This window comes from Argopecten irradians, chromosome 4, assembly GCF_041381155.1.
Source record: "Argopecten irradians isolate NY chromosome 4, Ai_NY, whole genome shotgun sequence".
NCBI classification, from domain to species: Eukaryota; Metazoa; Mollusca; class Bivalvia; order Pectinida; family Pectinidae; genus Argopecten; species Argopecten irradians.
In genome coordinates this window covers 36,655,044-36,676,880 of record NC_091137.1, presented here as the reverse complement: position 1 = coordinate 36,676,880, position 21,837 = coordinate 36,655,044, and the positions used below count along the sequence as shown (strand labels likewise).

Sequence of the window (21,837 nt, the reverse complement as noted above, 5' to 3'; positions counted from 1 at the left end):
CATATGCCCTTCTTGTGTACTGTAAAATAATGTTTTTAAATGAATGTTAAATACAGATCGGAGGTAAAGGCAAAATAACTTATAAGGCTGCCCTCATATGTGCATGGTTTTACCAAAATAAGTGTATGTGCAACATAAGAAACAAGAGTAAATTAAGGATAAAAACTCATTTTAATGAAGACTTGTTTTCGTTGTAATTTTCATTATGTGACTTTTACCATTATGAGCCACAATAATCATTTGTTCTCCTTGTTATAAGACTAATAGAATCTTTCCCTACCTAATCACAACAAAATCACAACCCGAGGGGAAATTCATGAACGTTCAACCTGAGGCTTGCATAGGGTTGGAGATATTAACCTAAACATAAGCATTTTCACCTCGACATGAACATGGTTCCATCATCTGCACGTCAATATTGATGACGTCATCGACAATGCAGGACACGGTCACACCACATGAAGTCATGACGTCATGTAATTGTCTTTAGGTTCAAAAGGTTAGCGCGCGCTATCTGTCATACCCTAGGGATTGACGAAGAAATCGCCCATGGCTAAAACCGCTGACAAATCAGTGAATGGTGGGAGAAATAATAATATGTACCAGGGCCCAGTTTCAAGAACATTCCTTAACTTAAAGGAATCCCTTCACTTAAAATTCTCTACAGGAAAATATTACAGATATTAAGGAAGGCTTCATAACTTTACTTAACTTCCATAATGCTTTCCTATGGAGAATTTTCAGTTAAGGAATTACTTAAAATTAAAGAATGTTCATGAAACTGGGATTATCAAAGTGAAATATATGTAGACCATCTAGATCAATATGTGGAAAGTGCAATTGATGTATTTTAGAGAAAGATGCAGCCACAACAACATAGACTGGTCTGTTTCTCAACTTCTAAACAAACACATACCTGGGTAATGCATTACAGTTTAAAGTATCATAAAGGAGCTAGAACAACATTTATACATGTAGATCTGCAGTTACAAATAAGCATTTTTTATGTTTCAAGAGGACAAAGGCCAACATATTAGACCAATCTCAATCTGTATTTGATTATCACAGTAATCTGCCCCCTGGGAATAAATGTTGATTGCTATTTCATGTGTTTCTCAACATCACATAATATTTTTCAGAGAAAACAACATAATTTTTAATCGCATATCTTATTATATTTCACAATGAAACTAATTCACGTACCTCGTGATACCCGATAACGTTTGTGCAGGACTATTGTTTCTATTGGTGATGGAATGACGTCAAAAAATAATATCCTGCACCAACATCATTTCTGCGGGAATATTACAGAGAGTTATGTTCTATCACCCCTGGAGATACTAGTCCCGCACAAATGTTATCGGCTATCACATGGTTCTTGAATAGTCTCATTGATACATATCCATAAGGGCAGATAACTCTGTAATATGCAAAGACAACAGCTACGTAAAATTTTTAATTCAGATGTGGACAATAAAGGAGTCAAACTCATACCTTCTGACTCTCTGTACTACATTAGGCAGGGAATTCTCTCCTCCTTGTTTTGAGCGCTTCTGTCGACCAATCAAAAGGCTGTAGTCTTGAACACCAAGGTTACGGAAAAAGTCCACATCTAACTGTAACTGGTGAATAAACCAGGTTTTCTGGACACCTGTAAATGGAAACATAATGGTCATTAATTGTCATATAACTTATGTGGCATCAACTCATCTACAGACCCTACATAACACAAGGGGTAAGAGATTCAAAGAAATAAGATTTATTGTAACATATACCAGGTAGTCTTAACTAGCAATAATATAGATAGTGGAACTTCCCAAAGCTTTTCCATGACCAAACCTTTCTTGAAACCAAACCAATCTCTCTTATTTATATATAATGAAAAACTTCTCCAATGCAAACCCTCTCTAAACTTATTCTTTTGATTGGGACAGGGGATGGGGTATTATGACAACTCATTTATTGCTTTATTTAGTCATTATTTAAATCAGTCTTCAGGGGAATAATTCCAAAAATCAATACAAATAAACAAAGGATTACTGACGAAAAAAAATTCCTTTTGACTAGAATGATAAAAATTCTCTGATTACCTAAATGGATTGTCTCTTTGTCAAAGTTCTGGTCCTTAAGGATAGTTAGGATATCCTCATCCTCCTGTGGCTGTAAAACAACAACAAGCAATTAATATATGGCAAGTATTCAGTTTTATACAGATAAGTTTTAAGTAACTGTATACTGAACTGCTTTCTGAGGGGCAGTTATGGAGGATGAATACTGATTAGACTACAGGTATATTAGGCTAATTCAGCACTTCATGTTGAATTTCCTGCAGCCCAGATGTCATTCATTATTCTGTTATTATCAACTTAACATCAAATCTTGTGTCAATGTTACTTACTTTCTGATTACGACCTCCGAGACAGCCCCATGCATCAAACCATGCGTCAATGTTACTTTCGTTCTGATAACGACCTCTGAGACAGCCATTAACATCAAATCTTGTGTCATGTTGCTTACATTCTAATAACGATCTCTGAGACAGCCCTTAACATCAAACCTTGTGTCCATGTTACTTACCTTCTGATAACGACCTCCGAGACAGCCTTTAACATCAAATCTTGTCTCTATGTTACTTACCTTTGAAACTCGGCCTACATCAAATGTGTCCATGTACTTACCTTCAACCTCGAGACAGCCTTAACATCAAACCTTGTTTACTACCTTCTGAAACCCTCCAGAAGCCTTTCATCAACCTGTGCCATGTTACTTACCTTCTGATAACAACCTCCAGACAGCTTAACACAAACTTGTTCCATAGTCTTACTTCTGATAACGACCTCAAGACAGCCCTTACATCAAACTTGTGTCCATGTTACTTACCTTCTGATAACAACCTCCGAGACAGCCTTAACATCAAACCTTGTGTCCATGTTACTTACCTTCTGATAACGACCTCCAAGACAGCCTTTAACATCAACCTTGTGTCCATGTTACTTACCTTCTGATAACGACCTCCGATAAAGCCCTTTACATCAAACCTTGTGTCCATGTTACTTACCTTCTGATAACAACCTCCGAGACAGCCCTTAACATCAAACCTTGTGTCCATGTTACTTACCTTCTGATAACGACCTCCGAGACAGCCTTTAACATCAAATCTTGTCTCTATATTATTTGGAGGAAAGAATATGCTCTGCATTGTCAGGAAATATATCTAAAACAAAAAGAGACACAATAAGGGAAAATGTTCCTTGGTATCTGAGATAGTGTGAACATTCGTCAAACTCGTGGGTTAAGTCAAATTATGTCAGAATTAATTTGTAGCCACAAAGTCAAGGACCATCCTCGATACTCCAGGGGTTCCGATCACATAAGATCTCTACACCCCTGGACTATCTCGATACTCCAGGGGTTCCGATCACATAAGATCTCTACACCCCTGGACTATCTCATAGTAAAACTGTTCAAGGCAGCTCAGAGGAACAAATCTGAACCAATCACTGGCCTGCAGAACTACAGAGAGAGCGAGGCCCTACTTCAAAGCCATACTGTCAACTACAGTGTACTTATATGGCTCTTTTGATGTATATTAAAGGACCATATTACCTGTTTTGTTGAAGAGATCCTAAGTGATCGGAACCCCTGGAGTATTGAGGATGGTCAAGGACATAAACAAATATAAATCCTTAAAAGTATAATACAGTACATCTAGTTTTTAAACACTAAAATACACAGTATAGAAGTCTATATATATTAATTGTACAGTTACCTTGGGTTCCCCTTCTATCTGTATGGAGTAAAGACCCAAGAACTTCACGATGAGGGAATGTGGATACAATTGGAAATGCTCAAGGTATTCTCTGGAAAAGATACAACAAAAGAATGAGAATTATTCTAAGCATGAATTTTTTATAGAGGATGATTTTTTTTATATGATACTACTTAGAAAAAATTAGAACTGTAAGCCAATTACAACCTCATACTCCAACTACGTTTTGTTTGAACCCATATAATATCTAGCAACCAAATGGTACTCCATTTTGTTTCCATGGTAACCATTATTGAAGCCTGAGAAACAAACATTTGATCAAGTCTGAGCGTTATTCATCCAAAAGCTATTAAGCTATTGGCCATTTTACAAAACCTGTGTATAGTTACTTGGCTACCATGACAACAAAACTTTTAGCTCAAAAAACATTCATGCACATCTATTCATGGTCCCTAACATTACTGCCAAGTTTCATTTAAATTGATCATGTAGATTAGAAGAAAATGTCACTGTGAAGAGGATAGTATTTGTGGTCATTGTAAGTAGCAAAGAAAACTTTGAAGATACATCTGCTTGAGATCTTCACATTGGGTAAACTTACCCAAGGAACGACAGAAAGTATTCCACAGCATATTTCTTGTCTGTCTTTAGGATGTACTGCTGATCATTACTGTAAGGAAAGAAATCAAAGAAGATATGGCATCATTCAAGGAATTTAAAAATACATGTACAATACTAAATTATTTATAATAATTTCTGCTTCAGCATGTAAGGTACTGTAAGTTACAAACATTTACCGGTCTTGGGTATGGTACCCTCATTTCATTACAGAACTGGTGTATGTTCAGTGTTTTCATCTCTCTATTGCATTTGAAGGCATGTCTGGATACATACAGGATATGAAAAAATATCTCTCTTGCACATCTTAATATCAATTCTCTGTTTAAAATTCATCAAAAGTGGTTGATATGTGAGGAGTTGTTACAAGAATTATTGATGAAAGACAAACAATGTTTCTAGTACATGATATTGTGCAGATACTTTCATCCTCCCTTTCAATCTTAAGACCTTACATTCACCATAGATTTTATGTATATATTTAGGTTTCTTTGATACTTTATAACATGAAATGTTCATCCAGTAGAAACTTTTGTTGCTTTAATATTCATGGTTTCACAGCAACCATGAATTTAAAACCAACAGCTTTTGTTTTTATATTATTGTCACTATTGGTATTATGCCATTGGCTTACTAAGAATAATTTCATTCAAGCTCTAAACCACAAAAAAGGACACACAAATATTTCATGTTATACAGTACAAATTTTCCTTCACCACATGTAAATGTACCTTAAATAAAAGTCTTGACCACTTTTAGAGTTGCTAATGAATTCCAAATATGGAAGTGAGGGAGGGGCTACAGCAGATAGATACTCCTCCTCTGTGATACTGACAGCTCTTCTTATGGCAGCAAAAACAGAGCTCGCATAACTACAGAATGTAAACGTCTGAAATATATAAAAAGGTTTATCATTACAGCTAGAATAACTACAAAATGTAAACATCTAAAAAACAGAAAGGATACAGAAAGTATTTGTGGTAAAAACACTGTATAGCTACCCAGGGGGTGATACAGAGATCAAACCCTAGGGGGTGATACAAAAATCATACCCTTGGTGGTGACACAGAAATCATACCCTAGGTGGTGACAAAATGGTGGTGAACACAGAAATCATACCCTAGGTGGTGATACAGAAATCTAACCTAGGTGGTGACACAGAAATCATACCCTTGGTGGTGACACAGAAATCATACCCTTGGTGGTGACACAGAAATCATACCCTTGGTGGTGACACAGAAATCATACCCTTGGTGGTGACACAGAAATCATAACCCTAGGTGGTGACACAGAAATCATACCCTAGGTGGTGATACAGAAATCATACCCTTGGTGGTGATACGAGAAATCATACCCTTGGTGGTGACACAGAAATCATACCCTAGGTGGTGACACAGAAATCATACCCTTGGTGGTGACACAGAAATCATACCCTTGGTGGTGACACAGAAATCATACCCTTGGTGGTGACACAGAAATCATACCCTTGGTGGTGACACAGAAATCATACCCTTGGTGGTGACACAGAAATCATACCCTTGGTGGTGACACAGAAATCATACCCTTGGTGGTGACACACAGAAATCATACCCTTGGTGGTGACACAGAAATCATACCCTTGGTGGTGACACAGAAATCATACCCTTGGTGGTGACACAGAAATCATACCCTTGGTGGTGACACAGAAATCATACCCTTGGTGGTGACACAGAAATCATACCCTTGGTGGTGACACAGAAATCATACCCTTGGTGGTGACACAGAAATCATACCCTTGGTGGTGACACAGAAATCATACCCTTGGTGGTGACACAGAAATCATACCCTGGTGGTGACACAGAAATCATACCCTTGGTGGTGATACAGAAATCATACCCTTGGTGGTGACACAGAAATCATACCCTTGGTGGTGACACAGAAATCATACCCTAGGTGGTGACACAGAAATCATACCCTTGGTGGTGACACAGAAATCATACCCTTGGTGGTGACACAGAAATCATACCCTTGGTGGTGACACAGAAATCATACCCTTGGTGGTGACACAGAAATCATACCCTAGGTGGTGACACAGAAATCATACCCTTGGTGGTGACACAGAAATCATACCCTTGGTGGTGACACAGAAATCATACCCTTGGTGGTGACACAGAAATCATACCCTTGGTGGTGACACAGAAATCATACCCTAGGTGGTGACACAGAAATCATACCCTAGGTGGTGACACAGAAATCATACCCTTTGTGGTGACACAGAAATCATACCCTTGGTGGTGACACAGAAATCATACACTTGGTGGTGACACAGAAATCATACCCTAGGTGGTGACACAGAAATCATACCCTTGGTGGTGACACAGAAATCATACCCTTGGTGGTGACACAGAAATCATCGAACTACGCCTTGGTGGTGACACAGAAATCATACCCTTGGTGGTGACACAGAAATCATACCCTGGTGGTGACACAGAAATCATACCCTGGTGGTGACACAGAAATCATACCCTATGGTGGTGACACAGAAATCATACCCTTGGTGGTGACACAGAAATCATACCCTTGGTGGTGACACAGAAATCATACCCTTGGTGGTGACACAGAAATCATACCCTTGGTGGTGACACAGAAATCATACCCTAGGTGGTGACACAGAAATCATACCCTTGGTGGTGACACAGAAATCATACCCTAGGTGGTGACACAGAAATCATACCCTTGGTGGGTGATACAGAAATCATACCCTAGGTGGTGACACAGAAATCATACCCTTGGTGGTGATACAGAAATCATACCCTAGGTGGTGACACAGAAATCATACCCTTGGTGGTGACACAGAAATCATACCCTTGGTGGTGACACAGAAATCATACCCTTGGTGGTGACACAGAAATCATACCCTTGGTGGTGACACAGAAATCATACCCTTGGTGGTGACACAGAAATCATACCCTTGGTGGTGACACAGAAATCATACCCTTGGTGGTGACACAGAAATCATACCCTAGGTGGTGACACAGAAATCATACCCTTGGTGGTGACACAGAAATCATACCCTTGGTGGTGACACAGAAATCATACCCTTGGTGGTGACACAGAAATCATACCCTTGGTGGTGACACAGAAATCATACCCTTGGTGGTGACACAGAAATCATACCCTTGGTGGTGACACAGAAATCATACCCTTGGTGGTGACACAGAAATCATACCCTTGGTGGTGACACAGAAATCATATCCTTGGTGGTGACACAGAAATCATACCCTTGGTGGTGACACAGAAATCATATCCTTGGTGGTGACACAGAAATCATACCCTTGGTGGTGACACAGAAATCAGACCCTTGGTGATGACACAGAAATCATACCCTTGGTGGTGACACAGAAATCATACACTTGGTGGTGACACAGAAATCATACCCTTGGTGGTGACACAGAAATCATACCCTTGGTGGTGACACAGAAATCATATACCCTTGGGTGGTGACACAGAAATCATACCCTTGGTGGTGACACAGAAATCATACCCTTGGTGGTGACACAGAAATCATACCCTTGGTGGTGACACAGAAATCATACCCTTGGTGGTGACACAGAAATCATACCCTTGGTGGTGACACAGAAATCATACCCTTGGTGGTGACACAGAAATCATACCCTTGGTGGTGACACAGAAATCATACCCTTGGTGGTGACACAGAAATCATACCCTTGGTGGTGACACAGAAATCATACCCTTGGTGGTGACACAGAAATCATACCCTGGTGGTGACACAGAAATCATACCCTTGGTGGTGACACAGAAATCATACCCTAGGTGGTGACACAGAAATCATACCCTTGGTGGTGACACAGAAATCATACCCTTGGTGGTGACACAGAAATCATACCCTTGGTGGTGACACAGAAATCATACCCTTGGTGGTGACACAGAAATCATACCCTTGGTGGTGACACAGAAATCATACCCTTGGTGGTGACACAGAAATCATACCCTTGGTGGTGACACAGAAATCATACCCTTGGTGGTGACACAGAAATCATACCCTTGGTGGTGACACAGAAATCATACCCTTGGTGGTGACACAGAAATCATACCCTTGGTGGTGACACAGAAATCATACCCTTGGTGGTGACACAGAAATCATACCCTTGGTGGTGACACAGAAATCATACCCTTGGTGGTGACACAGAAATCATACCCTTGGTGGTGACACAGAAATCATACCCTTGGTGGTGACACAGAAATCATACCCTTGGTGGTGACACAGAAATCATACCCTTGGTGGTGACACAGAAATCATACCCTTGGTGGTGACACAGAAATCATACCCTTGGTGGTGATGACAGAAATCATACCCTTGGTGGTGACACAGAAATCATACCCTAGGTGGTGACACAGAAATCATACCCTTGGTGGTGACACAGAAATCATACCCTTGGTGGTGACACAGAAATCATACCCTAGGTGGTGACACAGAAATCATACCCTTGGTGGTGACACAGAAATCATACCCTTGGTGGTGATACAGAAATCATACCCTTGGTGGTGACACAGAAATCATACCCTTGGTGGTGACACAGAAATCATACCCTTGGTGGTGACACAGAAATCATACCCTTGGTGGTGACACAGAAATCATACCCTTGGTGGTGACACAGAAATCATACCCTTGGTGGTGACACAGAAATCATACCCTTGGTGGTGACACAGAAATCATACCCTTGGTGGTGACACAGAAATCATACCCTTGGTGGTGACACAGAAATCATACCCTTGGTGGTGACAGAAATCATACCCTTGGTGAAACAGAAATCATACCCTTGGTGGTGACACAGAAATCATACCCTTGGTGGTGACACAGAAATCATACCCTTGGTGGTGACACAGAAATCATACCCTTGGTGGTGACACAGAAATCATACCCTTGGGTGGTGACACAGAAATCATACCCTAGGTGGTGACACAGAAATCATACCCTTGGTGGTGACACAGAAATCATACCCTTGGTGGTGACACAGAAATCATACCCTTGGTGGTGACACAGAAATCATACCCTTGGTGGTGACACAGAAATCATACCCTTGGTGGTGACACAGAAATCATACCCTTGGTGGTGACACAGAAATCATAATGGGTGTGACACAGAAATCATACCCTTGGTGGTGACACAGAAATCATACCCTTGGTGGTGACACAGAAATCATACCCTTGGTGGTGACACAGAAATCATACCCTTGGTGGTGACACAGAAATCATACCCTTGGTGGTGACACAGAAATCATACCCTTGGTGGTGACACAGAAATCATACCCTTGGTGGTGACACAGAAATCATACCCTTGGTGGTGACACAGAAATCATACCCTTGGTGGTGACACAGAAATCATACCCTTGGTGGTGACACAGAAATCATACCCTTGGTGGTGACACAGAAATCATACCCTTGGTGGTGACACAGAAATCATACCCTTGGTGGTGACACAGAAATCATACCCTTGGTGGTGACACAGAAATCATACCCTTGGTGGTGACACAGAAATCATACCCTTGGTGGTGATACAGAAATCATACCCTTGGTGGTGATACAGAAATCATATCCCATACCCTTGGTGGTGACACAGAAATCATACCCTTGGTGGTGACACAGAAATCATACCCTTGGTGGTGACACAGAAATCATACCCTTGGTGGTGACACAGAAATCATACCCTAGGTGGTGACACAGAAATCATACCCTTGGTGGTGACACAGAAATCATACCCTTGGTGGTGACACAGAAATCATACCCTTGGTGGTGACACAGAAATCATACCCTTGGTGGTGATACAGAAATCATACCCTAGGTGGTGACACAGAAATCATACCCTAGGTGGTGACACAGAAATCATACCCTTGGTGGTGACACAGAAATCATACCCTTGGTGGTGACACAGAAATCATACCCTTGGTGGTGACACAGAAATCATACCCTAGGTGGTGACACAGAAATCATACCCTTGGTGGTGACACAGAAATCATACCCTTGGTGGTGATACAGAAATCATACCCTTGGTGGTGATACAGAAATCATACCCTTGGTGGTGATACAGAAATCATACCCTTGGTGGTGATACAGAAATCATACCCTTGGTGGTGACACAGAAATCATACCCTTGGTGGTGACACAGAAATCATACCCTTGGTGGTGACACACAGAAATCATACCCTTGGTGGTGACACAGAAATCATACCCTAGGTGGTGATACAGAAATCATAACCCTAGGTGGTGACACAGAAATCATACCCTTGGTGGTGGTACAGAAATCATGCCCTTGGTGGTGACCCAGAAATCATATCCTGGGTGGTGACACAGAAATCATACCCTTGGTGGTGACACAGAAATCATACCCTTGGTGGTGATACAGAAATCATACCCTTGGTGGTGACACAGAAATCATACCCTTGGTGGTGACACAGAAATCATACCCTAGGTGGTGACACAGAAATCATACCCTTGGTGGTGACACAGAAATCATACCCTGGTGGTGACACAGAAATCATACCCTTGGTGGTGACACAGAAATCATACCCTAGGTGGTGACACAGAAATCATACCCTTGGTGGTGACACAGAAATCATACCCTTGGTGGTGACACAGAAATCATACCCTTGGTGGTGACACAGAAATCATACCCTTGGTGGTGACACAGAAATATCACCTAGGTGGTGAAAAATCATACCCTTGGTGGTGAACAGAAATCATACCCTAGGTGGTGACACAGAAATCATACCCTTGGTGGTGACACAGAAATCATACCCTTGGTGGTGACACAGAAATCATACCCTTGGTGGTGACACAGAAATCATACCCTTGGTGGTGACACAGAAATCATACCCTTGGTGGTGACACAGAAATCATACCCTTGGTGGTGAACAGAAATCATACCCTTGGGGTTACACAGAAATCAATACCTTATTAACAGAAATAGCCAGAGTACCTCTTGTAAGAATAGAAGATGGATAATTTGAGCAATACTGCAATAGAAATAGAAAATCCATAGATGTTAGTTTGTTAAAAGGAACTACTAAAAAGAAAGATAGAGAGTGCAGAAAGATTACACAAGGTAATGGTATAAATCATTATACAGTCAAAGATGTCTATAAAGACCACCCAAGGTACAGAGGAAACTGATCTTTGTAAATAGTAGGTCTTCATTGACAGGTTGAATTGTGTGAAAAATGGTCAATCGTGACCCTACAAAAGTGGTCATTTTAATCAGGTGGTCTGTATATAGAGGTGATTGCTAAGGTAGGTTTGACTGTTTCCAATAAGTTTTCAAATTCACTGTACTGTATTAAGTTCTTGAACGTAATGTCTATTCATTTTTGAAATATTGCAGTGGAAAAATATCTAACTAGCATAAACATGTCAAACTGGAAATATGCATTAAACACCTAGAAGATAACATGATTTGGAGAAATGAAAACTGATTTTTACCGCAGTAAACGTTAACACAATTCTGTATTACCTTTCCTTTCTTTGTTATAAACGACTCCTCTGCCTGATGTGTATAGTCGTCTGGAGTTAAATTATCCTGCGAAATAAATTAAAAATGTTATGGTGTCCGAGATGTTTTATATAAAACAAGAGGCCCATGGGCCTTAACGGTCACCCGAGTTAGAATATATAATGAAACAAATAATGAAACAAATTAAAGACATATAAACAATATATGCTGGGCCTTGAAGTTGGTCAGTGATTTATAAATTTGACTTTTTAGACTATGAAGAGTATTGCTTCCATCAAACCTGTGAACTTAGAAGTATTTTTTGAAATCTTAATCATTTTGATCCTGTTTGGTCCTGCCCCTCTGGTCCCCCAGGAGGCTGGTCCCCCAGGAGGCTGGTCCCCCAGGAGGTCATCGAGGACTGATATGGATGTTAAAATGCTATATCTTAGGCTAATAATTCTAATCAAGTTTGACTAATTTCCTATGAAAATTGGGCAAATAATGTTCACAAATATGTTTTTCCTATATAAACTAAAGTAAACTTGACCCCTCCCCAGGGGATAACGTGAGACCCCAAGGTCATATAATTCACATTTTTTATAAAGGACCTTAAGACCTTTCTATCTATGAAAAGTATTTGATTCTACCATTTCCAGAATTTCAGAAGAAGATTTTTGCAGTTTTAGCCTATTTAACCCCTTTTGACCCCGCCCCTAAGGCTCCTGGGGGGGTCAGTCATAGAAAATTTGTTAATAGGATTAAATGGCCATCTCATAAAAATAATTCTGATAACATTTGACTCATTTCCTATAACAAATGACCAAATAATGCTCAAAAATGTGTTTTCCCAATGTAAACTATAGTAAACTTAATCTCCTCCTTAGGGGGAAACTAGAGACCCCAGGGTCATATAATTCGCAATTTTTGTAAAGGACCTTAAGGCCTTTCTATCAATGAAGAGTATGTGATTCTACCACATCTGTGAGTAAAGAAGAAGATTTTTGAAATTTTACTCAATTTTACCCCTTTTGGCCCCTCCCACAGCCCCCTGGGGGGTGGGGACCATATAATTCACAATTTTGATTGGCCTTATGCCTTAGAAGATTTGTGCAAAATTTCATTGAAATTGCTTCAGCAGTTTTGGAGAAGAAGTCGAAAATGTAAATTGTTTACGGACATACGACGGACGATGTATGACGGACGACGACGGACAAAAAGGCGAAAAGAATATAGATCACTTGAGACTTTGTCTCAGGTGACCTAATTAAAAACAAAAACACAGAATGGAATAAGACGGATATTTGAGAATCCCAAAAATGATCTCGAGTTATCTAAAATTAGGAGGGACTTGCATTGGACAATGAGAGGAAACAAACGAATTTGTTCCAGCTAGTGTTTGGGTGTCCAAGGTTCGAACCCCGGTCTGATTGCTACATTTTTTCCTCTCCTGTAACACATCTTTTAATCTTAATTTCATTATTTTGGTGTGTTTATTCTGAATTGGAATATTACAGACTTATCTGCCCTTGTGGGTAGGTATTGATTGTGATGTCATGTGTTTATGAGCATAATGTAATATTTTTTGGAGAAAATGATGTGAATTGCGCCCGCAAAATAATGACATCACATAATGAATACACTTACAACAAATTCATGGTTACAACGTAGTAATTATCATTACCCATCAATGTTCCTGTAATTATGTGTATAACAAACAATACTTATAACAAAATGATTTTTGTGGTCCCCAGGGGTTCGTTGTAACCGTGTTTTACTGTAATATGTTAAGACAGGATAGTGACCATATAACATGTAATGAAGACTTGTCCTACCTTAGCTGACAGTTTTGGGTTTTTCAGTAAGATGTTACGTATGCCCTCTCTGATGCAGTTGAGCATTTTATATCTGTGGTGGTCGATGTCAACCTCCACAACCCCACGGCGGAGAAGCCGCTTGCGGAGGCGTACCCACAGACTGCTCTTTGCTTTGGCGGCCTCTCCATCAGCAGCAACATTGTCTGACATAATCTTGCCTGTAAACCAACATGATATCATTGAATATAATGAGGTAAATCTAATGTATACACTAAAGCAGTAAAATGATTCAAATGAGTCATACAGAGAAAACTATTGATAAACACATTCTGTTGAGTCACATATTAAATATCTTGATAATTACTGGTAAGTGAAGAAAATGTATATATGTAATGTGGTGCATCAATAACTACAAATTTTTTATCTGGTTTTAGCTTCTGCGATTTTTCTTCACATGCCCTATGCATACCATACTTTACATGTACTGTGTTTGCCGTAATTAGTGCCCAGGATGCTTAAGTTAAAAAAATGCAAAAGAGGTGCTTATATTAGAGAACCAAAATGTAAGTTGTTGATGATTAACTCGAAAAATATTAACCATATTTTAACTCTTTTTACACTCATGGCACACTAATCTTTCGCAGTAAACATACATTATTTCCTTTACTTTATGTCGTGATTCACAAAAACAGTGTATGAGCCACAATGATGACTTTATAAACATAAAACGTGTGTAAAACATTGTTTAAGCTATGGGATTTTGTGGGTTATATAACTTCATCTCCATCTTTAGAAGAAGGGGGGAAGATGGGAGGGCGCTTATTGGGGGCAAATATTGTACACTGTAATGCACTGATCGAGTTACAAAATGTATATGATTAGGAAAGTCTTATTAAGAGGCTTATCAGTAACTAACATTCCAAACATAGTTGTTAATATATTGAGTATTTCATAATAGAAGAGTCACACACATTTACGAAGAGAAGCGTTAGAATATGAAAACGAAATGCGAAAGCAGTTAGAAAACCAACCATATGTGTACGAGCTTAGTTTATCACGCTTTCTCACGTGTGTCATTCGATTTGCCGAGGAAAATATCTTCTTCTATCTGCCTTAGCTGAACATACATATTTATACCGCAGACGCAGGCGCGGAGTTTAATAAAATTGTTATTTTCCGCATGACATCGTTGTCCCAAAAATAACATGGAAACATGTAAACAGGAAGTTTTCCACAAGAAGGGAGATAACTCTAAACACAAAGAGCACGCCACAGAAGGTTGGTTTCGATTTTGCCATATATGTAGGTAATTATAACATAAGTCCACTAATAGAACCACTATGAACTATTGAAAGTTTCCATGGTGATTATTTGTGATACCTGAGATATTCTCATTATGGAATTTTGGGTAACAAAAGCACGCACATTCTACTTCAAGTATTCAGGTTTAGTGCCATTATATTTTTGCTGTGCAATCCAGGGAAATTTAAACGTTCATATTGATACATTGTTAGGGTTATAAACATTCAATTTATGTTAAGGAGATGTATTTACGCATAAAGTTTACTTACTGCTTTCACATTAGGATGAGTAAGGAGCAAAATTAATGTTATACGATTATTTTTACAAATCAAGGACGATAACTCAAAATCAGTCACATTTTGATAAGTTGTGAAGGGAACTTTGAATAAAATCTGGATTGTGTAAATTAAGTTATGTCAAGGATATTTTTTTTTGAAAGGGAAAAAATATATAATGGGAGATTGTATTATAAATCTTTTTTTCATAAACATTAATTAAAAACCTCTGTGGTCTTTTCTGTTATTGATTTCATGAAAATTACCAATCATGCTGATTGTTTAGCATGATTGCTGTATGCACATTTTATTTATAAATAATGTGATGATCAGAAAACAATATACTCATATTTAAAGATGTCTAATCAGATGCATTTTTTTCTGATACAGTACCGCTGCGTGAGTAGAGACTAGTTAACAAAGGTGTCTATAAATGGGATCTACTCTCAACAGTCTTTGGAATGCAAATCATTTAACTACAGACCAATATGAAAATGTAACAGCAGACAAAGAGGGGGATGTATTACATACAAACAATTATGGATCATCCGTAGATGGAGAACATTTTGTGAATTTAGCTGCTGCGAAGGCAGATTGTGATAAAAGGTTTCCAAACATCAACTCAGACTGTAGAGATCATAAACTTGAAAGTGATATATCTGAAAACATGATTGACAGCTGTCAAACTGTAACACAGGATGTCTGTCAAACAGAAATGGAAAATGGAGAAGAAAATAAGACTGTGACGGCACCGATGTGTGAGGATGAGAGTGCCTTGGGTGGGCCAGTGTTTGACCCTCCGCTTTATTTACAGAGATACAGTTTTGTTGCAGATAAGATTAACTCTCTCAATGTACAAAGTGTAAGTAATAAACAATGTTGTTTGTCATTTGTGATGATCTGTCATCGTGTAGGTCAGTGGATAATAACTATTGGTTATGAAATAATTACAAAATTCTCTACAGTAGCAATAAATATCAAACACATATATGTTTTCAGTTAATCTGAAGGGTCCTGAAGTTAATATAGCAAATATATTTATAACATGATCATCAAAATTTTGGAAGTAAGACCCGTCTATTAATTTGCCATATTTTTCCATTTTAAGTTAAATCATCATGGATCATCCGTAGATGGAGAACATTTTGTGAATTTAGCTGCTGCGAAGGCAGATTGTGATAAAAGGTTTCCAAACATCAACTCAGACTGTAGAGATCATAAACTTGAAAGTGATATATCTGAAAACATGATTGACAGCTGTCAAACTGTAACACAGGATGTCTGTCAAACAGAAATGGAAAATGGAGAAGAAAATAAGACTGTGACGGCACCGATGTGTGAGGATGAGAGTGCCTTGGGTGGGCCAGTGTTTGACCCTCCGCTTTATTTACAGAGATACAGTTTTGTTGCAGATAAGATTAACTCTCTCAATGTACAAAGTGTAAGTAATAAACAATGTTGTTTGTCATTTGTGATGATCTGTCATCGTGTAGGTCAGTGGATAATAACTATTGGTTATGAAATAATTACAAAATTCTCTACAGTAGCAATAAATATCAAACACATATATGTTTTCAGTTAATCTGAAGGGTCCTGAAGTTAATATAGCAAATATATTTATAGCATGATCATCAAAATTTTGGAAGTAAGATCCGTCTATTAATTTGCCATATTTTTCCATTTTAAGTTAAATCATATTTTTGAAAAGAAACTGTAACGTTAATTCATCCTGAAGTCTTTAATGGTTTGTAAAAGAATGAAGACATGGTTAGGGTTTCTTGAAATATGAAGTTGTGGTAATTTTGTGTAGCATTGCTGTTTTACAACACTTTATTATGTGTTTCTACAGGTTGTAGACTTCGGCTGTGCAGAGTGTCAACTCTCCAGATTTCTGGCCGATGTCGCATCTGTCCAGAAGATTGCCTTGGTAGATTTGGACAAACCGCTATTACAAGCTCGTAAATACAATATAAAGCCTGCTGTATATCATTATCTTGACAAACGTAAACATCCACTCACCGTACAAATTTACCATGGCGACGCCACTGTCCTAGACCCGAGGATTATGGGATATGATGCTGTGACAATGGTCGAGTTGTAAGTCCATCATTCCCTTTGTTACAGGAATAAACAATAATATCTAGCCAATCATCTGATCATTTCTGAGAAAAAAATTTATCATGTACGTAGAAATTTTCATTGGGAATTTGGAATTCCGTAATCTCTGGAGAAAAATGAAGCATTAAGCAGTACCTGTCAATGTGTCTTGTAGGTATTCATTGTAAGAAAAAATATTCCTGGTTTATAACATGTTATCTTGAAAATTTGACAAATAATTGTGAAATTTCCTTATTTTTGTCCACACAAAACTTCTTCTTGTTGTTGCCAAATAAAAAATGCAAGGTTTAAATTATGCTTACATCATAACCATGTCATTTTAAGCAGGGAAAAGAAAAAAACCCAGATAAGGCCCTATGTATGTTTGAAGGACCCCATTTGATGAACCACAGTCATTTGACTCTATAGATATATGGACTCCTCTATATAATCATAACTAATACTGTGTCAAGGACACAACATACATGTACATGTGTATATATATAGGTGTCCACATATCTATAGAGTCAAAAGCCTGTGGTTGTACATCCAGTTCAATGTATCACCAGGTACACCACCAAATATTTACCAGAGTAACGTCAATTTATTTCACTCTGTCAGATCATAATGTGAGGAATCCATTACATGTTAAATGTGTATTTTTCAGCATTGAACATCTATATCCCAATGACTTACAGAGAGTGTGCCGTATGGTATTCCATGAACTCCGTCCCAGGATTATCATTATCACCACACCAAACTTTGAGTTTAATCAGCTCTTTCCGGCCGATGGTCGGAAATTTAGGCACTATGACCACAAGTTTGAGTGGACAAGATCAGAGTTTCAAAGCTGGTTAGTGTATTTTGTATTTCTTTAATGAGACAGTTTGTTAGTAGCTGCAAAGGATATTTATCCTGTGATATCTACTTCATTAGGTCACTCACAGTGACGTGAGATGACATTTAACTTGACTATTCTTTGTGAAAAAACCACAATGATTAATAGTTTGAGTTATTTTAGCTCACACCATGTTCAAATAGGCCTATATCACTTTGATAGCCAATTGGCATGTATTCAATATAGAAATGAAAGTTGGAAGATTTTTTATTTTTTTTAGAATAGAAAGTAATTCAGCAACTACTTTTTCACATTACAGTTATATAGTTAATCTGTTTTGTAATAGTTGACCTTTTTTATGTTACTGTATATAGGGGTGACCTACAGGCCTGTATCCATGGTTACAAGGTTCAGTACACAGGGATAGGGAACGCTCCACTAGAAAGTAGTCACCTTGGCTTCTGTTCTCAAGCTGCCATTTTCGAGAAGGTTAGCACAGAGGAAAACCTACATGGAAGTGACAGCTGTTCCCAAAGTTACACATTGGTAAGAATGAATGTAAAGCTGTTGATACAGGGTCATTTAATTTTATTTCAAACGGTAAAATACTGATAAATGAATATTTATGGTTCTATAAAGCTATATTTAATAAAACAAAGACTATTTTTACAGGAGGTAGACAACAGGGTCCATTTTCAAAAACATTTCTTAATTTTAAGGAAATCTTTAACTAAAATTCTTCATAAAAAAATATAGACGTTAAGAAAGTATCTTAGATATATTGCTCTTGAAACCTGGCCCAGGTGTCTAATTGTTTTCTTTGTTCAGAGTTGTCTCCTCTTGTGGGAAGATACTGATTACCGTTATTCAAGGTGTATTTTTTGCCATGAAAATATATTGTTTTCATAGAAATTACACAATATATATACAGATTGATGAATAAAATAATCAAAAGGATAAAAGAATGTTTGAAAGATTTTTTTCAGAAAATTATCCCAAAGAGCAGATACATAATGTAATTATATAAATATAACCAAAACTGTATTATCTAAGTCCTGATTAGTTATCTTCATTTGTCTGTATTTTATAGATTGCAGAAGCAGTTTTCCCCTACAAAACTGAAGAGGATTCATTGTCCCCAGAGAAAGCTTTATCAATGGAAGTAAAATACAACATTAGAGAACTTCTAAAGGGAGAGAACTTCTCTGAGCTTGAACCAGACAAGGTTGTCATATATATTAGTGAGCTTCTAAGATACAAGAAACTGGCAAAAATGTGTGGAAATGATATTACAATTCTCAGGTTAGTTCTACATGTTTTTGTGATGGTGTGCTACATATCATATGTTAAAGGTCTGCTTCATGTAAACAACAAAATTTATTAATTTCTATTAATTAGTTTATTAATTACAATAAAATGCCAGAACACCTATCACCAAGATGATGATCTATGTTGAAGTTTCATTTCACTGTTTTAAATGTGATACAGTGATAGAAAACCTCTGTGTAATAATTAGGAACACAACCCACATTATTGGAATTATATATGATTTATTTTTCAAGTTGATCAGAAACTGATGATAACTGTAATAGTAATGGTAAGATAATAACTTTTGCAACTATACAAAATTTTCATTTTATAAGCTTGCCTATTCGAAGAATAGGGGGAGCTAATGTTGTCACCCCGGCGTCGGCGTCGGCGTCGGCGTCGGCGTCGGCGTCGGCGTCAGCGTTGGAGTCCCATTTCACGTTAAAGTTTTTGAGCAAGTTTCTGTTTTGTCAATTGTTTAAGCTTAAGTCATCATAAATGTTTATGATTTTATTTTCCTAATGTGTATGGATGCTGAACGTGATAATACAACCAATTTGGGGCCCTTTAGGGGGTTTTTGAGTCTGTTAATTTGTCATATTTCCATGTTAAAGTTTTTGAGCAAGTTTCTATTTTGTCAATTGTTTAAGCATAAGTCATCATAAATGTTTATGATTTTATTTTCCTAATGTGTAAGGATGCTGAACGTGATAATACAACCAATTTGGGGCCCTTTAGGGGGTTTTTGAGTCTGTTTATTTGTCATATTTCCATGTTTAAATATTAAATACTTGAACATCAACTTCTTCTGAATAGGCGAGCTTTGCTGTTCTCCAACAGCTCTTGTCTTATAACTGGCCCGTCCAGCAGTGTCATACGGCCATGTCATAAATATTTAAGACACAAGTGTAATAACACTATTGTGACGTCACAGGTAGTTTTGACGTCATAATCTACCTGGGTATATGGGACGCCACATGATTGTCTCAGTTGACAGAAATGTCACAACCAAGTCGGATTTCTACTTTTTGACATACAGACGAAATCTAAAGTTTTACTTATATTTCTATTATTATAAGTTATATGATGAATAGAATCTTACACTCGTTACTATGTGATATGAAATTTATCAAACTCGTTAAATAATCTGATGTGCCATTCGCCTAAAGTGTGACATATCAAATTATTGGACTCGTTTGATAAATTTCATTTCACATTGCCACTCATGTAAGATCCTCTTTTTTCACACACATTTTAAAAACCAAAAACTGTTTCAGTTTTATATGTTCCTTTTAGATGTACATGGATCCACTGCACTGTACGGCGTGTTCGGTATGATTGATATACTAAGTGTATCTGGTAAACACTCACTAAACATTCAATTGTTTAAAGAATCAATGCCTATATATTTACAAAATGTGTTGAAGCAAATTTGAGATTCTGATATTTTTTTTCAGGAACCATTTCATAGCAAATGACTTTGCCTTAACTGAGGATCACTCTGGGATTATTGTTTGTCCAACAGACTATTTTGAAACAGAAAAATTCCATTGTGATTATTACACAGAGGATGATATCTGTGATAATGACGAAGAAAATACCATCACTGGGACAATACCATCAGAAAATGGTGTTGTTGTGGCAACTTTGTCTCCTGAGGAATCCTGGGATTGAAAAAAATGGAGTTGTCAAAGCAACTTTGTCTCCAGAGGAATCTTTGGATTGAATGATTGTTATAGCAAACTTCCTTTGAGAACATTCAGGGATTTACGTATCATAAAGATACAGTATTCTTTTCTAAAGAAATTTAGGATTATTTTTTTATCGTTACAGCCAACATTGTGCCTAAGGAATTCTGTGAGATTTCAAATTACAGTAAATATTTCTCGTGTGTAATTCAGGGATTGAATATTGTTAAAGCAGACATTTTATATGAGGAATTCACAGGGTCCAACCATGGTAGTAATTCTACAGAAATAGTTTTGCTACCACATACTCCAGACTTTCTGCCATTGATACATTACCAATCCATGATGCCTTTCCGTTTAGATTGATTGTTGAATAACATGAACATGCTCTATTTTGTAAGGTATACAAAAATGTTACTTGTTTGAACTTTTTATTCAGTTTGTATTATTTGTTTTACTGAGATTGTCATTTAAATTGATAACAAAAAACATTTGTTGGATTTCTTTGTTTTATTTGGTTTAATATTTTTGCTACATATTCATATTTGTTGTTGTCCTTTTGGTGAAGTATATGTGGCTTTGTGCAACATGTATGAAAGTTTAATCTTATAACGTAATTAAACTCTTTGATTTATTGAT

At 37.7% G+C, this 21,837-nt stretch overlaps 2 protein-coding genes across 3 annotated transcripts in view; one reads left to right on the top strand and one right to left on the bottom strand.

Moving 5' to 3' along the window:
* The window catches only part of LOC138321517 (phosphatidylinositol 4-phosphate 5-kinase-like protein 1), a 23,520-nt gene extending 8,605 nt beyond the window's left edge, over positions 1–14,915 (bottom strand). Inside the window, exons 1-9 of one of the 2 annotated variants that reach the window (XM_069265255.1) lie at positions 14,759–14,915; positions 13,709–13,908; positions 11,895–11,960; positions 5,119–5,276; positions 4,371–4,439; positions 3,770–3,860; positions 3,119–3,214; positions 2,091–2,160; positions 1,495–1,651 (exon numbers count right to left, since the gene is read on the bottom strand). In XM_069265255.1, the coding sequence (XP_069121356.1) occupies positions 1,495–1,651; positions 2,091–2,160; positions 3,119–3,214; positions 3,770–3,860; positions 4,371–4,439; positions 5,119–5,276; positions 11,895–11,960; positions 13,709–13,908; positions 14,759–14,897 (1,046 nt within the window). In that variant the 5' untranslated portion in view covers positions 14,898–14,915. Of the gene's footprint in view, positions 1–1,494; positions 1,652–2,090; positions 2,161–3,118; positions 3,215–3,769; positions 3,861–4,370; positions 4,440–5,118; positions 5,277–11,894; positions 11,961–13,708; positions 13,909–14,721 lie in introns of both variants that reach the window. The other variant, XM_069265256.1, reaches the window with a different exon arrangement.
* LOC138321518 (small RNA 2'-O-methyltransferase-like) lies at positions 14,908–21,691 on the top strand. Its single transcript, XM_069265257.1, has 7 exons — positions 14,908–14,996; positions 15,658–16,129; positions 17,117–17,364; positions 18,032–18,217; positions 18,577–18,748; positions 19,293–19,504; positions 20,968–21,691. The coding sequence occupies exons 2-7, from the start codon at positions 15,701–15,703 to the stop codon at positions 21,182–21,184; spliced, it is 1,464 nt and encodes a 487-aa protein (XP_069121358.1). The 5' UTR covers positions 14,908–14,996; positions 15,658–15,700; the 3' UTR covers positions 21,185–21,691.
* The last annotated feature ends 146 nt before the right edge of the window (positions 21,692–21,837 follow it).